At 28.0% G+C, this 16,990-nt stretch overlaps 1 protein-coding gene across 2 annotated transcripts in view; it reads left to right on the top strand.

Moving 5' to 3' along the window:
- LOC132930625 (uncharacterized) overlaps window positions 1–10,608 on the top strand; it is a 31,521-nt gene extending 20,913 nt beyond the window's left edge. For both annotated transcript variants that reach the window (XM_060996597.1, XM_060996598.1), the window contains exons 2-5: window positions 1,434–1,673; window positions 2,558–2,958; window positions 4,973–5,132; window positions 10,011–10,608. In XM_060996597.1, coding sequence (XP_060852580.1) covers window positions 1,434–1,673; window positions 2,558–2,958; window positions 4,973–5,132; window positions 10,011–10,269 — 1,060 coding nt within the window. In that variant the 3' untranslated portion in view covers window positions 10,270–10,608. The remainder of the gene's footprint in view (window positions 1–1,433; window positions 1,674–2,557; window positions 2,959–4,972; window positions 5,133–10,010) is intronic.
- The last annotated feature ends 6,382 nt before the right edge of the window (window positions 10,609–16,990 follow it).

The following is a 16,990-nucleotide window of genomic DNA, read 5'->3' as shown; positions in this document are numbered from 1 at the left end:
TAGTGTCTAATTCGATTGATAAGTATGGATTATTCTCACACTACGGGCCTGGTAGCCCATAAGAATTATCTACTTGTAATAATGACAATAGTTTAAAATAATTTCCCTTCTATTTATAAATGACTGTTGGCTTAATCGGAGAACTTTTTTATGTTGTTAATTTTCTCAAGTGTTTTATTTTATTTGATAAATTAATTTACAACGAAAGTTAAAAGCATTTTTTTTTTTTTAATAAGTCGAAGAAATTTAAATAGGAATTCAAAGTTTTGTCGGTTTCCAGAACGAAATCATTCAAGAGTACACTTAAAGTACAAGATACCATAATATTTTCGATAACCAAAATATTCTGATTGTACTCTTCTGTTGTATTCTGAAAGAATGACATCGTCATCGAAACCTTATAATGAGTAGCGATTTCAAAAACGATATTGCCTTTAGTTTGTGCACTAGCTGTTTGTTGTAAATAACGATATTATTATTGTAGTACTAGTTTTTGTCGAGAGCACAAAACACAGTAAATGCGTCGTCATGAATCCATCACATCAGCAATCGAAATTGCCTTTTGAAGTTTTAAAGTACAACTAATCAAAACACGAGTGCACAGCTATGGAGTTTTACATTACCATTATTAATTCAAGGATAACATTTTTAAATTTTTTAAATTTTGTTTAACGACGACTTATAATTATTCTATCTATAGATTTTAATACATGGAAATATGAGGAAATACCTCATGGAAATATTATAATGCATAATAAAATAAAAATAAAGAATTATAAAATTAAATTGAAATATTCACTACAGCTAAATGTCAAAAGTTTTAAGTTTTACGTTGAAAATATGTTTAATACAATGCTAGGATTTGGATGTCGTTTTATTTTGCAAATATTTTTTGTTATGTGAAATATAACAAAATAATTTAGAAATATGTTTGAAATTCCGGAGATAAAACGAATACTATTTTTAAATTGTATTATACGTAAAATATTATATTTTAACGTCATTATTTCATTTTAAAATATTCATATTCTAAGAAAAATTAAATATCCATAAACGTATTTGATATTTTCTGTACAATTATAATATATTCACTTAATATTAGACGATTAAACCATGCCATTTAGTGGGATTTACAAATTATTGAAGTATAATATTCTAAAATTATTTCGTAGAGTTGGTAATTTCGTCACGAAATTTATATGATATTACTGAGGTTATATGTATTAAATTTATGGGAATTTTTTTTTTTGTGATTTTAATATTATACCTATCCATATATATTGTATAAACGAAAATTTTATGATTTTTCATAGTATAAAATTATAATATTATGGTATATTTACATTTTTAAGGGCGTAATAAAAGTATAAACTATAAACTTAACTATTTTATGCCATTCAACCCATTATACACATATATAATATAATACTTAGGTATCGGAAGGGTGGCAAGAACAGGAGGCAACTGCAGCAAGATCGACCGGCGTCCGTGCACCGTCAACAGTCTTTGGGCCGATTGCAGTACTGGTACAATCACAAACCGGTAGTGACTGTCGATCAGTTGCACAAGTATCGACGGAAGGAGTTTGGGACCGGACCTGACGGGGTTGTCGCGCCGCCACCACAGCCTCCGATCAGCTTATCGGCCAGCCCGTCATTTGACACCGAATACAGGCAAGACCAGCAGTATTTTAACCTAACTTTAATTTTTGATTAAGTAAGGTTGTCGATGGATTACTTGTTTGTTCTTACCATAGATATTAAAGAGTGGATCACATCACAAATATATATATATATAAAACAAACATGTTAATTAAATATTGATTATTTTACCCGAATAACTTAATATTTTGGTTCACTCCACCGAAGTTGATATAACTGTACGTACAACCCTTATAAAGGTATACTTATTTAATAGGGATTTAAGTATTTAACAAGTATAAATTAAAAAAAAAAAAATACTGAGCATTGGAAAAATGAAAACTTCAACTGGTAGTGACAACTCATATATTTTAGTGAAATAAAATATGACACGTAAATATTTTTATGCATATAATAATATGTAGTCTATACAAAAGGTTGCACACGTTTTATTTTAGTCAATTTTTGTGATTAAAAAAAAATATTATTTATGTGCACAAATTATTTATATTATTCACATAAGTTCCTACAAAAAATATTTTTTTATAATTTATTAGATTTAAATTTTTTTTTTTGTGACGACCCGTTATATTATTTTAATTAAAAGTACAATACTATTGAATTTAATATTCTTTTTTATCCTATTAAAAAGCATTTAAAGTTTATACGGGTGAAATAGTGCACCTCGAATTCTGTAGAGTACCACTTGGCCTTAATTTTCTATATCAAAATATAAGTTTTTCCATAAGGCTATAACTTCAAAAAATATACAGATGAAAAACAATTAATTGTTCGATATTCGATATTTATACAAAAATATTTTTGAGAATTGTTATTTTTTTGCTTTTGATCGTGATAATAATAGTGATCGTTACGATAAGAGAAAAATGAAATTTTTTTCGTACATGACATCGCAGGTGCCATTTCGAACCACCGTACCGGACGGCTGAGGAAATGAGCGTCAACAGGCGGCACGCAGCAGTGCCCAAAGACGAGCTGCAGGTGGAGGGTGATGCTGAATTCAGCGCTGAATACGCCGAACGGTACCAAGACGGTCCCAGAGAGCGGAATGTGGCTGCCCGGCAGGGAAGTCACATTGGGCCGTTTGTGTGCGCAGACGACCCGGCACCGGAAGGCGTCGGCGCCCAGTCCGAACAGCACGACCAGTATGTGCCACATCCGGACGGTCGGCGGGCAGACAACTTGCGACCGGGTACTGGGCTGAGGGTGGACGAGGGGTTGATGGACGGCGAGACCGAGCAAATGGCCAACTATCGCAAGTATCCGGTTACCCCGCATCCGGACGTCACCGAACAAGGTATATGCGTTCAATAATATTAATATATAGGTTAAGTAATACTGTCATCAAGCACAATAGTCACAAACAAAATATATCATTAATCATATTTATAAATATGCTCACTATACAGGGTGTACCACGGAGAACTGACAGTCACTCCACATTTAAATTGTATATTATTGCGTACAAGGTGATTTTGAAAGCAAACACTCATAATGTAGGCCGACTTTTGTTATTCACATCATCGTTTGAAACTATTAATAATATTCGTAGCAGAATATTTTTAAATCTATTATTAAAATAATCTGTGTATAACTTTGATTTTATAAATCGAATTAATATATATTTTATTTCTCTGTTTCTATCGGTATATTCCCATAGTGATGTAGGATTTTAAACTCTTTATGATAATTATATTATGAACTATTTAAGGGTGGTCAAATTACGATTAATTGTGACAAGTGGTAAGCTAATTAATACAAATTGTCCATGTCAACTATCATAATTATTTATATTGATACATAATTGTGATTGTTTTCGAAAGGACGAAGGGAGAATTGTGATAAATATAAATATGAGATAAAAGGTGAAATGTCCGAAGCATACTGGGGCGAAAGTCATAGATTCAGCTATATAGCTGTAGCTTGTTTACGACGCGTACAGTACTTATATATGTTTTTTCCCTTTAGAAATGGGGTTTTTTTTCTGATGACCTAAAAACTTTTGCACCTCTCCATGCGTTAAAAATCGAACCCGTCCGCTGTACTGTAATTTATATAGATCAGACTACCTAGAGGTCGTTTTTTGAATGTCCGCATTGAAATTTCCGAGAAGAAGGCAATGAAAACGCATCGAAGAATATTTACAAGCCGTTTCTGATAAAACTTAACCGTATTCGGTTGTATGGATCGAGTTTCACTGAAAATCGTTTTTTTTTCTTTCCGATTTTAAAGACGATTGTCCCCGATAAGGTGTGAGCGTGTTCACGTACACCCGACGTGCATAAATATAACAAAATATAGTCTTTCGATGTTGATACCCGTATACGATCTAAGGATACTTGTGTCACACACAAAAAATGTTTTATCGTGACATGTGACACTTCCGGAAAATTTCAATAGCAAATTCATATATTACCCATACGCGTAGATAGGTACTCGACCCGTTCGTCCGACGACCACGATAGCAATAGCACTTGATTTTTTTTAATGGTCTTGCGCGTGGCAATAGTATAAAATATCGATCTTCGTCCGACCGTTAGGACGTCTTGAATTCCCAACACTACAACAATAATAATAAGTTCGTTTCCATAATATCAGGAAGCGCGTGCACTCGGTTGAGGAAATCCTCATGTATTATTAGTGGTGCATCAACGGTCGTAACTTTTTTCCAACCTTTGAATCTTACCTAACCGGATTCGCTTATGTGTAGTGTGTTATTGCGGCACTTGTAATCTTTCTAACGACAACCACGTGCCCGTGTACGCTAGGTATATAATAACAGTCGTGCGCTGACAATATAATAATTGTAATGAAACGTGTTAGTGCCGTGAATTCGACCAATATATTATTATAATAATATACATATTATGATGTATTTTATTGCTCATAAAGACGCTTTTTTTGTTCCTTTCCTATCAAAAATAGCAAGTCCGGAGAGGGCCATATCGTTTTAACATCGTATATGCGATGTTGTTATACGCGTGTTTTCGACAGAGTTTCGATAATGTGTTGGCACGCGTAGTATGGGACATGATGAATTCGGGTTATTAGGTTTACGACGAAAACGATAAAATAAAGGGTGTTTGAATATAGGAAAAGGCCGTTCGTGACGGAATTTAACGTATAAATTACATTTTTTTTTATTATTATTATTGTTTTCGACCCGAGGAATCTTTTAATACCCGTTTTCCCGTTTTACCTAATTCCCGCTACTTCCAAACTTCGACCGATCAAACGATTTAATTGCTATGTGTCTTATACGTCATGTACGTTTTATATGATAATAAATCTCCTATATTTGGGCCGCAAAGACCAGAACGAAGGAACTACGCCGAAGAAGTCAAGTAGTCCAACCACAAGACGGCAGCCGTTCGATGAGAGTATGAAGGAAATGGTCTTGACCCGGGACAGCGGCATGCTGCTTCGGCCCGCGCGGTTTATCGCCGTCGCCGGTGGACAGCCCCGAACCGAGTAAATTCGACGTACATTAATGTCTATAATTTATAGTTGTGTGCAGATGATGTTGTGTGACTGCTTGACTTGACAATAATATGGCTGAACGCTTAAGCTTTGTGTGGGGAAGTTCTACGGTGGGATTGAAATACTCACAAGGTGTTTGTGTGCAAACATTATGACCTCGCACACTCGACGACCCACGTTTTTTTTAACTAGTCCATAGTTTTGAACTAGATGCGATGTGTAAGTTAATAGCTTGTTTGCTGCGCTTTATGAAATAAATGTTTTAATTCGTTAAAAGGCTAAAAACGCTTTGCTATATTATATAAATGGACTTGGTTTGTGGTTTCTTATAGCATTTAGTGCATAATAATGCGAAAATAAAAGTTAAGGAAAAATATAAACTATCAATTAATCAATAATCTATACGTAAAGGATAGTTTATTGAGTATGCACAATATTTATAGCCATACATTTCTCTAATAATGAATATAAATCAATTTTAATTTTTAGAATTTTCAATTAGGTACAATTAAGGATCATATTTCCAATACTTAGATTATTAGACCTTTAAGGAGGTACAAAATTATTATTTTTTTCAAATTAAAACCAATTTAGTATACCTCCTGTACTAACCTTTTGGTAAATTACAAAGCAAATGATTTTTTTGAATGAGTATAGATAGTTTTAAGTTATTACAATTTCATATAGATAATAGCCCTTAAAAATGATAAAATATTTGAAATATTTAAACTAACACTTATTATACTCAGACATAAAATAAAATAATATAAACAAAATATATAATGTTTATAGATCAATATCGATTACTATAATTTGTTCAAATCATAGCAGTTCCCACATCTTATAAACTAAATATAAATCTATTATTATGGACCTATTATCCTTAGTACACATGTTAAATAACTCAAAAACTATTAGTTCAAATAATGATTTAGATTTTAAATAAATCAAAATATTTTGAATATGCTAAAAATATGATAATACCCATTTGAAAAAAAGGGAGTTGGTAACATCACAAGACACTTCTTAAATGTTATATATAACTAAAGTATAATAACTAAGATCATGAAATATACTTAAAAATTTAAAAAATCATAATTTGAATAAATTTATTATTAGATGAAAAAAAATGGTTGTAAACATATTTGGTGTATCATGATGTATATAATTTTTAAGACATACAACAATGGAAAGAGAGAAATTTTTCCATATACCAAATTATTATAACTAATAAAGTTATATACATTTAAAATTTACAGGAGATAAACAATATTTTTAAATAATTATTTAATTGTTTGGTTTCATTTATATTTGTGTTTCTGATTATATTATATTATTCTCGTGGAAAAGTCTAGTTAATGCGTAAATATAATTTGTATAGAATTATTAAAGCGTCGTAGCTTTTAATATGAGAAATAATTCACTCATAATAATTAATACGATTTACTTTGAATTGTTTTGTAAACGTCATAACTCATAATAGTAATAAACAATAAACAATTTGTGAGAAAATTAATTTCATAAGTTTTAATATTATTTTCGTATTTGATAGCTTGAATACATTTAGAATTTAAGGGTTATCTTAAAATCATAATACAATAATGCATAGATGATTTAGAAGTAAAAAAAATTCTTGAAATAAATATTCTATAAGTAAGTATTATTAAAAATTATTTTTCTAATAGTCTTATAAACAACTTAATACTTAATGAAATTTAGCATAATGGATTTGTTCAACCAGAAAAATTTTTCTTTCAACTATAATACAAAATGTACGCCGAATCAAATATAAAAATAAGATTTAATGATTTTATATTTTAAAAGTTTTAAAAGTTCGACGTTATTTTTTTCATAACAATAATATATAAAAAAAAGTGTATTTTATTAAAATATACCATGAGTTTATTTGTGGTATATTGTAATAATAACAGAGTAGATTGCTGATTTTAATAACAAAACAATAGTATTAAAAATAAATAAATAATATTATATATTCTTATTGGGACAGTTTTTTATAACATGATGTTTACATTGAACCTATCAAATAGTAAATGTTTAAAATATTGAAAGAAGAATATTACTAAATATGTTTTTTAAATTTCATTTTTTCAATGCGTATAAGTCTTAATTGTTTTAAATGGAAAAATCGTAATGTAACAAGTGTCAATTGCATGAAAAAAATATGATTAAAGAAAATATGTAATAATTTATTGTTTTATTTTTTAGATAAATGTGGTATTATAAAAAGTTTTGAAAAGTTCAGGGAAATAGTATGAATACAAAGTTAAATAATATAAATTCCATGTAACACTATCATGGAATCTGAATTTTGTTATTGTATCTCATCAGTCATTTGTATACAATTTTAAATGAAAATAAAAATACTTCGAAAAAGGAGCGGAATTAGAAAAACAGTTTATGGAAATTGGAATATACAAAATTTTAAAATTAAATGAGTTCGTTGAATTGTAATACGCGGAAGAAACAACGGAGAATAATATAATAATATTGATGATTATAATAACGAAAGAGCAGCGTTTTGGCTTTGGATAATACACACTGGATTATGCTATGATTTAAAATCTTGAAATATAGTAACTGGGCCTCGACGTTATCACTGCGCATGCGCAAAACATTAAGTGTTTGTGGTAATGTATAACCGCAATTATATTACCACTACTTTAGATAATACACTCTTCGTCAAGCGCTATCCATTTCATTTCTGACGCACGTGCAAAAAATACATCGTGGCAGAATGGGCAGAATAGGTCTGCTTCAACCGCAGACAACGCGTGATATACGCTTTAGCTTTATCCCGTGTGTATTATATAAAGTCTTAACTATACGAAAAAAAAATATTATTATATGATAATGTTATAATATTATTATGTTATGCATGCACGAAACTATAATAGAGGTATACTAGTTATTTATTGTGTTTGGATGTGTGTACGCTGAAAAATATACTTTCGAAAAACGCCTCATACACTAGCTAATGTCTGTACGCATGGGTCATGTTAGCTATAATAATTATTAAATATTATTAAAGTTACTGCAATCAGCGATTTTAAGTCACACATAAGTACCGAAAGAAAACTCAAAAAGAAAAGGGTTATTAATTAAAAATATTTTAGACCTCTTGAATTATATACATCTTTTGTATCAGAGCAAATGACAAATTAAAGAAGTATACATCAATCTTATTGCACTATAAAAGAATGTATGTAAATAGATTTTCTAGATTAAATTTTGAGTAACGTAAAAATATATATAAAAAAACCTATAAAGATGGTTTTAAATTCCTTAGAAAAAATGTCTAATTTAAATAATATTAATTAATAAATAGATAAAAATGAAGGTCAGGTAAATAAAAAATTCAGTGATTTTTTCTATAAGCTTTACGATGTAACCTGTCTGTATCTATCTTAAGATGCGATCAAATTTCGTTGAAATTTTAATCCTCTCGGGTAGAATCCGTTTTTTTAAATCGAATAAATTATCTGTTTTCAACTTTAAATTTCCAAAATACTGTTTTTGTCTTTCTCTGATAGTCTGTTAAAATAGCCAAATATTTACTTCACTTTATTTTATTAAATAAATGTTGTCAGCCGTCAATTTGAATAGTGATTTTGTGTAGAATATTTCCGGTTTTTTAAGTTGTAGCATATTGGCATTGATTTTATATTATAGTATATAGTATTACTATGTATAAACTAGGTTATGTTTTTATCTACATTACGTTTTGTGTATTAAAATTGCATATACAAAGCGCCGTCGTATAAAATTACGTAGCTTTTAATGTTATAAATGTATAATATTATTTATGTGTCGTTTACTTTTAAGCTAGATTATTTGCTCAAGCTAATCTTTTTATTTCAATTTGTTTACGACGAAGAGAAAAAGTCGATACGTGCTTTGTCTCCGGCCATCTCACATCGAACGCGATGGCAGCTTTGTAATTACTTTATCGGTGATAAACTCCATCCCGTTTTCTGAATGCGAAATATTCGCGTTAAGCGTTAGGTTGAAATTGATTAAGTGTAACAAACTGTCAAGTACTCCCAACTCTTACCGAAAGCAATATACGTATGACGAAAATAACTTTGACAACGTCCAACACGAGTTTTAGCGTTTGACACGTCATACACCGGTAAAATATGTATTTTATTCACTATGGCATTAATATCCTTTGCATATTACCACCTGCTACCGATTAATATCGTTGAACCGAAATTTGGAACGGAATGTACAACGTTTGAAAATGGTTGGAGTATATACCAAGGTACACATTAATAATTAACAATTGGCGACTGAATTTCTCTCTTTTTTTGAACCGAAAAATCATGCAATATTCTCGTTACGGAATCAGAATCAACAAATCTGTACATACGTATACTATGCAGACTGTTATATATATAATATATATATATTTTATTGTTATAAATTTATGATATAGTGTACATAAATAAAAAGGCATATATGGCCTGTAATAATAAGCTCGGACACAGTTTTATAACCACAAAGAAATGATATTTTAAAATGTGTACCTAACCTGCAGAAATTGTACTTATTTCGAATTCAATTCGCATTTCATCGACCAATTCCATTCGTTTGACCAAAAAAAAAAAAAAATTCTTTTATTATATAATGCCAATTATAATTTATTGTTTACGTGTTCGTTTTACATTCGGGTAATGTGCTATTACATTGGCACTGTACCGTTTCGTTTATAAAAATATTATATTGTTATTACTTATTACTATTAAAAAAAATTAATGCCTGTATGAACGAAAATAAATTGAATAAATATATAATTATAATAATAATTATTGATGTTGTTTGACCTAATCTTGGAGATTTGTTTTTCAGACGTCCCAGACGCATTGTAAAAAGACCGGAGTTCCGTCTGGAAGTAGTGGACTGCACAACTAGTGGCGATGCAAAGAAGGTCGATCGGACGGACGCGTTCGTGGTGCTGCTGGATAACGACGATTTGCCATTGCCGTCAGGAAATTTCGTCAATGGTGGAAATAGGTGGGTGAAGAGGAGACAACGTAAAATGGGCACTGTGCGGTTTTTCGATGACAGACTAGCTCGTTTTCCGGCCACCGGAAAAACTATACAGTAGTCACGACGACCATAATTTATAACACCTATTTAAACTTAAATCTTCGTCCGCGTCCGTTCACCCAAGAGATCCACGTGCACGTCCATTGAATAATATATTTTTGCAAATACCTATAGACGCAGCTCATCATTAAAATGTCCAATTGTATTATTACGTTGATCGTATAATGTTGTAATGATGTACAACAATGCACCGATGTCGAATCCCACACGAAATCATTTACTGTCATTCCAGGTTTATGTAATATAGCTATACAGACTTACAGGCGTTAGTACACTTTGATTTTATGTCGATTTCCCCAGTATTTTGTTTTTTTAAATAAAAGTCTGCCAAAAACCATTTATTGCTTATTTTATTTCAATTTTTATATCGAAAATTAAATAAAATAAAATTATGTTATTGCGATTTAAAAAATAATAGTATAAACTAATTATTTTTCAAAATCAATATACAACCAATGTTAATCAGAATTCTATAATAATATGTTTTAATCATGACGAACGATAAAAATAGGTGATTGTAAATTTACTGTGGGTAATGATTAATCACCAATGTAATATAAATAACAAAAAAAAAATAATGTTTACACACCATTATTTATTACGTGTTTCACTAAACATATTATGATGGCAGGTGCACACAACTACTAGGTACTTAAATTAATAAATAGTATTTGTTTTTCCATTTTATTCCCAACTATATATATAAACATAATATAACAAGTGTAGTATTAACAAGCAATTTACTAACAATTTATGTGTCTAAACATTCATACATACGTTAAAATCTTATACAAAAAAGAGTCATAAGACCAAAAATATTTTTACTTTAAACAGATTTATCTTAAATTAAGTTTGAATTTCATATATTTAATTTAATTAATTCAAATATAAAAATAAAAATTGATGAAAAAATATTCGTTATCATTAATACAGAAAGTATACAAATTAAAAAAAAATATGACTAATTGTTTTGTTCCTAAATAATTATATGTTTGCTTTCCTAATAACTAACGACTGTTGATATATTTTTTAAATGAAAATTTAACCAATTTTATAAAAAATTTTATTCAATAATAATTTTTTGTGTGAACTAATTTTCAAGTCACAATTTAATTTATAAATTAACATACGTACGTAAACTTGAAAAACTAAAAACAAATAATAAAATAATATTAGTTAGGTAATTTTTTTCAAAAACATTATTTTGACGTCTCATGACCTCTTTTACGTCAGATAAGATGTGTAATATGTATGGTATTTATAGATGTTTGAGTGAATTTTATATTCAACTAAAATGAATAAATTCAGTTTTACTAAGTAATATATCATATTATACATTGATGACACATTCTATTTCTATTAAATTCATTCTGTTTTATTTTTATAAAATATTTTTAATTTGCTTTATGCAATAATATACATCTGTTTTAACTAAAAAAATTTCGTTTTATGCAGATTTTTTGCTTTATCCATTAAAAAAAAAAAAAAAAAAAAAAATGGTAAAACAGAGGTAAAAGAGTGGCAGTATTATAGCGGTCGTATAAAAAGTATGAGAATGCATAATATAAATGACGCCAGAAAAAGGTCCACGTATATTGCTGCATATATTATTATACTTGCATTGTGTGCATGAAATATATATGCACGATGCAATAACGTATTATTATACGACATAATGTATAGATGTAAAATTATTATAACTCACATGTGGATTGTGGGTGGTGCGATCGTTATTGTATCATTTAATCAATCATTATAAAAAAAACATAAAATTTATACAAAATTCGATTTTACACATAATACATATAGTTGTACGTTTCTGTACGTCTGCAGTTAACTGTGTAGGTAACCGAAGACTTTTATCGTAAGTAATTGCTAACATTTCTTAACACAGAAATGTGACACGAGGATGATTCACCTTATACCTTATTATAGAAACTCCTAGACACTGTTTGATATGAATGTTATGATGTACCATTTACCTACCAGTAAAAAAAAACCAGCAAAACAGAAAAATTGTATACATACATAGTTATGTATAAAATAAATTGTTTATTAACTTTTTTTTTTAACTTTCGATGAAATTAAATAGTTTATATATTTTTTTGATATAAATGTATTGACCTATTAGTATAAAATATAGTGATAGTATATTTCTACCTATCATCTATTATAACACATTTGTTCCATTAAATAGTAAGTCAGAATATATAGAATTAGATAATTTGTATTTATAATAATATTAAAATATTAACATTGTATAGGCTACACAGTTAAAATGTACAGTACCTATTACTTAAGAATGAGTGTTAAGTCTCGGTAATTTTAAAAGAACATAACACTACAATGTTTAACCGAAGCTGAAGTGTGACATTGCATATCATTGGGAAGTAGATAAAAAATTTGCATTTCTCACTGCTAATTGAAGATACGAAGATACTGTTCTAAATGTTGATCTACAAGAATTTGTTTTAAATTTGATTATTTTCGTTTGTGATAATATTCTGGTATAATACATATCAGTTTTAATCCATTTTTAATTGATAATAACTGTTTTATAGGTATTAACTGGCAAATAATTTTAAGTTTAAAATAGGTTGTGTATACCGCAAAGATTGATTTTTGTTGAGCGCATAGGGACGTGGATTGGTTTATAAATTATAATATATTAATATCACGGCCAATATTCATTTTTGTATACATAATATAATAATATTTTATTTGGTAAAAAAAAGTCTGTGAGAGTTGGCTATGCCTGTAAATTTGTTATTACGAAGGCGTAGCTCCTGCAGTATAATATGTAGTATATTAGCACTAGCAACATCTGCAACATTGCAGCAGTAACGCCGTTTCCCGATTGGCGTAACTAAAAATTAAATATAGCAGTTAATAAAATTAAGTTAATTTTTTTTTTAATATGGGTGCTCGGTTATTGAAATATTTACAGATAATATTATATTATACATACATTCATAACAAACAATTAAAAGCTGTAAATAAAATAAAATAGAATAAGTACATTGTTTATTAAGGGAACATAATTATCTTTGACTTTGGGAAAAAGTTTGAATTAAAAATATAATTATGCATTTATAACAACAACATTTACGAACAGCACATTTGCCAATCATATAATAATCATCTATAAATATATTCCAAAAAATATAAAATTGATAAAAATATCAAAATATTTTTTCTATACTTATTAAATAATATTTGTATTTCTTATCAATATAATATAGTGTATTGGACAATCATACATTTTTTATTAACATTATTAGTAGTACATGGAGCTATTATTTTTATTGTAATCGATTGAGTAAGTAATAGTGATAATAGTATGTAATTTAAAAAAAAAATCTAATATTATTAAAACTTTAGGATTAACTTGTGAAGATTAAAATTAAATTGAAGCGTACTATAGTGCCTTCTACCTTAGTTTTTTCGTGTCACAATACTTTGCACAAAACGGTTTTGATGTTTCTATTTTAGTAATAATATTATTATGTTATATATTTCGACGCCGAATGCATCAGAACACGATATAATATAATAACAATAATAATCATATGACATCAGGAAAATGGTAAGTCGTCGTCGTATTTATAGGAATATAATATATTATTATAACTAGATTATTAGAATACGCGTAACACTTACTCGTCGTTGGTAATTGTTGATTAATACTTGTGGTAAAACGAGAGACGTATAATACACTGTAAGCTCATTATATTTATGTTTAATCGTTTATTTAAACAATGTCTTATATTTTTGTAAGTTCTTCTAAGTAGTCATTGTGTTCTCATTTTGGGTTCAATCGATTTTAGATTTAAATTGAGGAATTATATCAGTCTCTATATTATATACTCGGTATTACATTTAAATACTCATATTTTTCCCTCTCTAAAACTTTTAATAACTAATTATACTATGAAAGGTTACAAATATTCTGATTTCACTATAATAATATAAAGCTTAAGGTATAAAAACAATTCCAACATTTTTTTTTAAACATTGAAGGAATACCTATATAAATTATACATACGAGTATAGTGCCAAAGTTTTTGTATTTAAAACAATAACATTTGAAAAAATTTAATTAAATTAAAAATAATTGAATAAAACAACATGAAAACAAATGTTTACAATAAAAAAAAACAATTTTGTTGCAGGTTTTTATTATTTTTTTTTTTTTATAAGACTCTTTTACTTACAAATTTTTATCTTGTTTTGACCACATATCGTATTTTTTTTTTATAAAATATTTCTACCAATAAAGCAACTAAGTAGTTTATATTCTCAAGAAATGTTCAGTAGAAAGGTAAAAACGTTAAATCTTAAAGTAATGTTTATAAATATCGAGAATCTTATTGTTCTACACCCTAGTATATCCAATCTAAAAAAAGAATAATGTAATATAATGCAGGCAATCTCAGTTATTTAGTAAATTGAATAAAATCAATAACTAATAGGTATTATAGTCTATGATAAATTGATAACACATATTTACAATATAATATTATGTTAAATAAGTTTAGAATGAAGTAAAACTATCTCGTACTCTTTAAAAGATAAATATTAATAAACATTAGAAACGTTATAAATAAACATAATATTTTTTCCGTCTCCTGTACCTGTTGATAATTTGTTTTTCATTTAATATGTATTATATAGAAAATAGATTCATTTTCAAACGGTTCAGTGATTTGATAATATTCGTCTTGAGTTGTTGATGTGTATGTTTATATTCTTTGAAGCATAATATATTACATATTTTTGTCACAATGCCGTCACAAACTCTCAACCCCTTGGGGCCCCAATGTGTATATATACGAGATTTTTTCATAGAACACCACACTTTACACTTATACGGGATTTGTATTGTGAGTATTAATGCTTCCAAGCGATGTCTACAAGATGATAATATAATATGTATATTGTATATATCTGAAAATACTATCAGTATTCGTTGTTTTATTTTTGTATTTTTATGTTATAAATTCCAACTCTTTTATCTACTTTGGACTTCATAATAACAATTAATAAATACTCGAGTTTTAAAGATGTAAAATAGTGATGACAGTGTATTGGTAAATACCGTATAGCGTTTACATATTCAGACCATCCAATTATATTTTGAAGATGTTAAAAAAAATATAAACATTTAAAAACACACAAATTCGTGAAGTGAAGTTTAATCCTATTGGGTTTTAGTAATTATACATAAAACACGAGTCGGTTTAAAATATAAACAATGACAGTGACTGGAAATGTTTGTTGTTTACATGCATATATAAATTATTATAATAACAATATGTGAAAACGGCAATACGTCTTAACGTCGGGAAATAAATTTGTTACCTACGTTGGTACTCTACTGTTGAATTAATTTAAGCAAACCACTTAATTTGTAATTAATTATGTAGATAATACTCCTAAACTATTAACAAATAATTTTTAGGTAGAATTATTTTTTATTCATTATAACAATATAGCGTATAGTTTTGCTATTTATTGATTTTTGATAAATATCATATTATCAATTTTTATTTACGGTTCATACACGTTATTAATGATCATATAAATTAATATTACCGATTGTTAACATATATATTATTTTGAAAACCTATACATTTTTCTAGTTAGTTAATTAGTTTTAGTTTAATTTATTGTTCTACGTTTTCATTTTATTACAGCACTATTTATTACATTTTTTCTTAGTATGATTTAAGTGTTTACATTTATTTAATCAATATTAATTTAAAACATTACATCATGACGTCTTGATGGTAATAGTTATTTTATATTATCATTTTAATATATTGTATGATAATAGTTTTAGATTAAAATTATCACTTAAAGAATAAATTAGAAGTTACTCTGATAAGTTAAAGGAAATTTACTATAAGTATTATTTTAGGATACGACTACGGGAGTCAATACACGTATGTATATTTTGTTTGTCTAAATTATTACGTCATGTAATTTATTTTGACTAAAATAAAATAACACAGTTTAACCATGTGATGCTGTCTCACTTAAATTTATATTTTTTGACCGACGTTTACAAATAAATAGTTCAATGATTTTTATGGAACTCAAAATTATATTTTAGTCGTCAGTTTTGGGTATATCACGTGGCGTGTTTTAGTAGAGCTATTTGCTTGATTCTTTTTCCATTCTGTTCGACACGTTAATTCGTACGATCATCTTTTGGCGCTGTAATATCTGAAAATATTATTGTTATACAACAACAGAATTCTATTAATATTTTTACACTATTGGATAATATAATAAAAGATTTTGGCGTAGGAAATATTGCTTACAATAACCGTATCTCTGGCCGTGGACTTGAGTTCATTCAGTTCAATAGAGCGACAAACAATGTTGTATACTGAACTATTTGAACTACCCACCGATAGATAACATCATTATATAATTTTGTTATAACGGTGACATAAACACAAAAAGAGGTATGATGCAATAACATATTCGTCATATTTATATATAATACCTTTTATTAAATGCTAAATATTCATTTTTTTTCGTAATTTTCATTTTATGCCCATATACCACACACCTAAACTGTACACAATAATATTATCAACCGAACTAATGAAGAATTTTATTTTTTTAAATATCACTAATATATTATCACAGAGTCTAGAAAGTAGTCCGATCGAAATTCAATAGGTTATTTAATTTCGAATTGTAAATAC

This window comes from Rhopalosiphum padi, chromosome 4, assembly GCF_020882245.1.
Source record: "Rhopalosiphum padi isolate XX-2018 chromosome 4, ASM2088224v1, whole genome shotgun sequence".
Classification (NCBI taxonomy): domain Eukaryota; kingdom Metazoa; phylum Arthropoda; class Insecta; order Hemiptera; family Aphididae; genus Rhopalosiphum; species Rhopalosiphum padi.
Note: the sequence above shows the minus strand (reverse complement) of the source record. Positions and strands in the feature narration are given on the sequence as shown.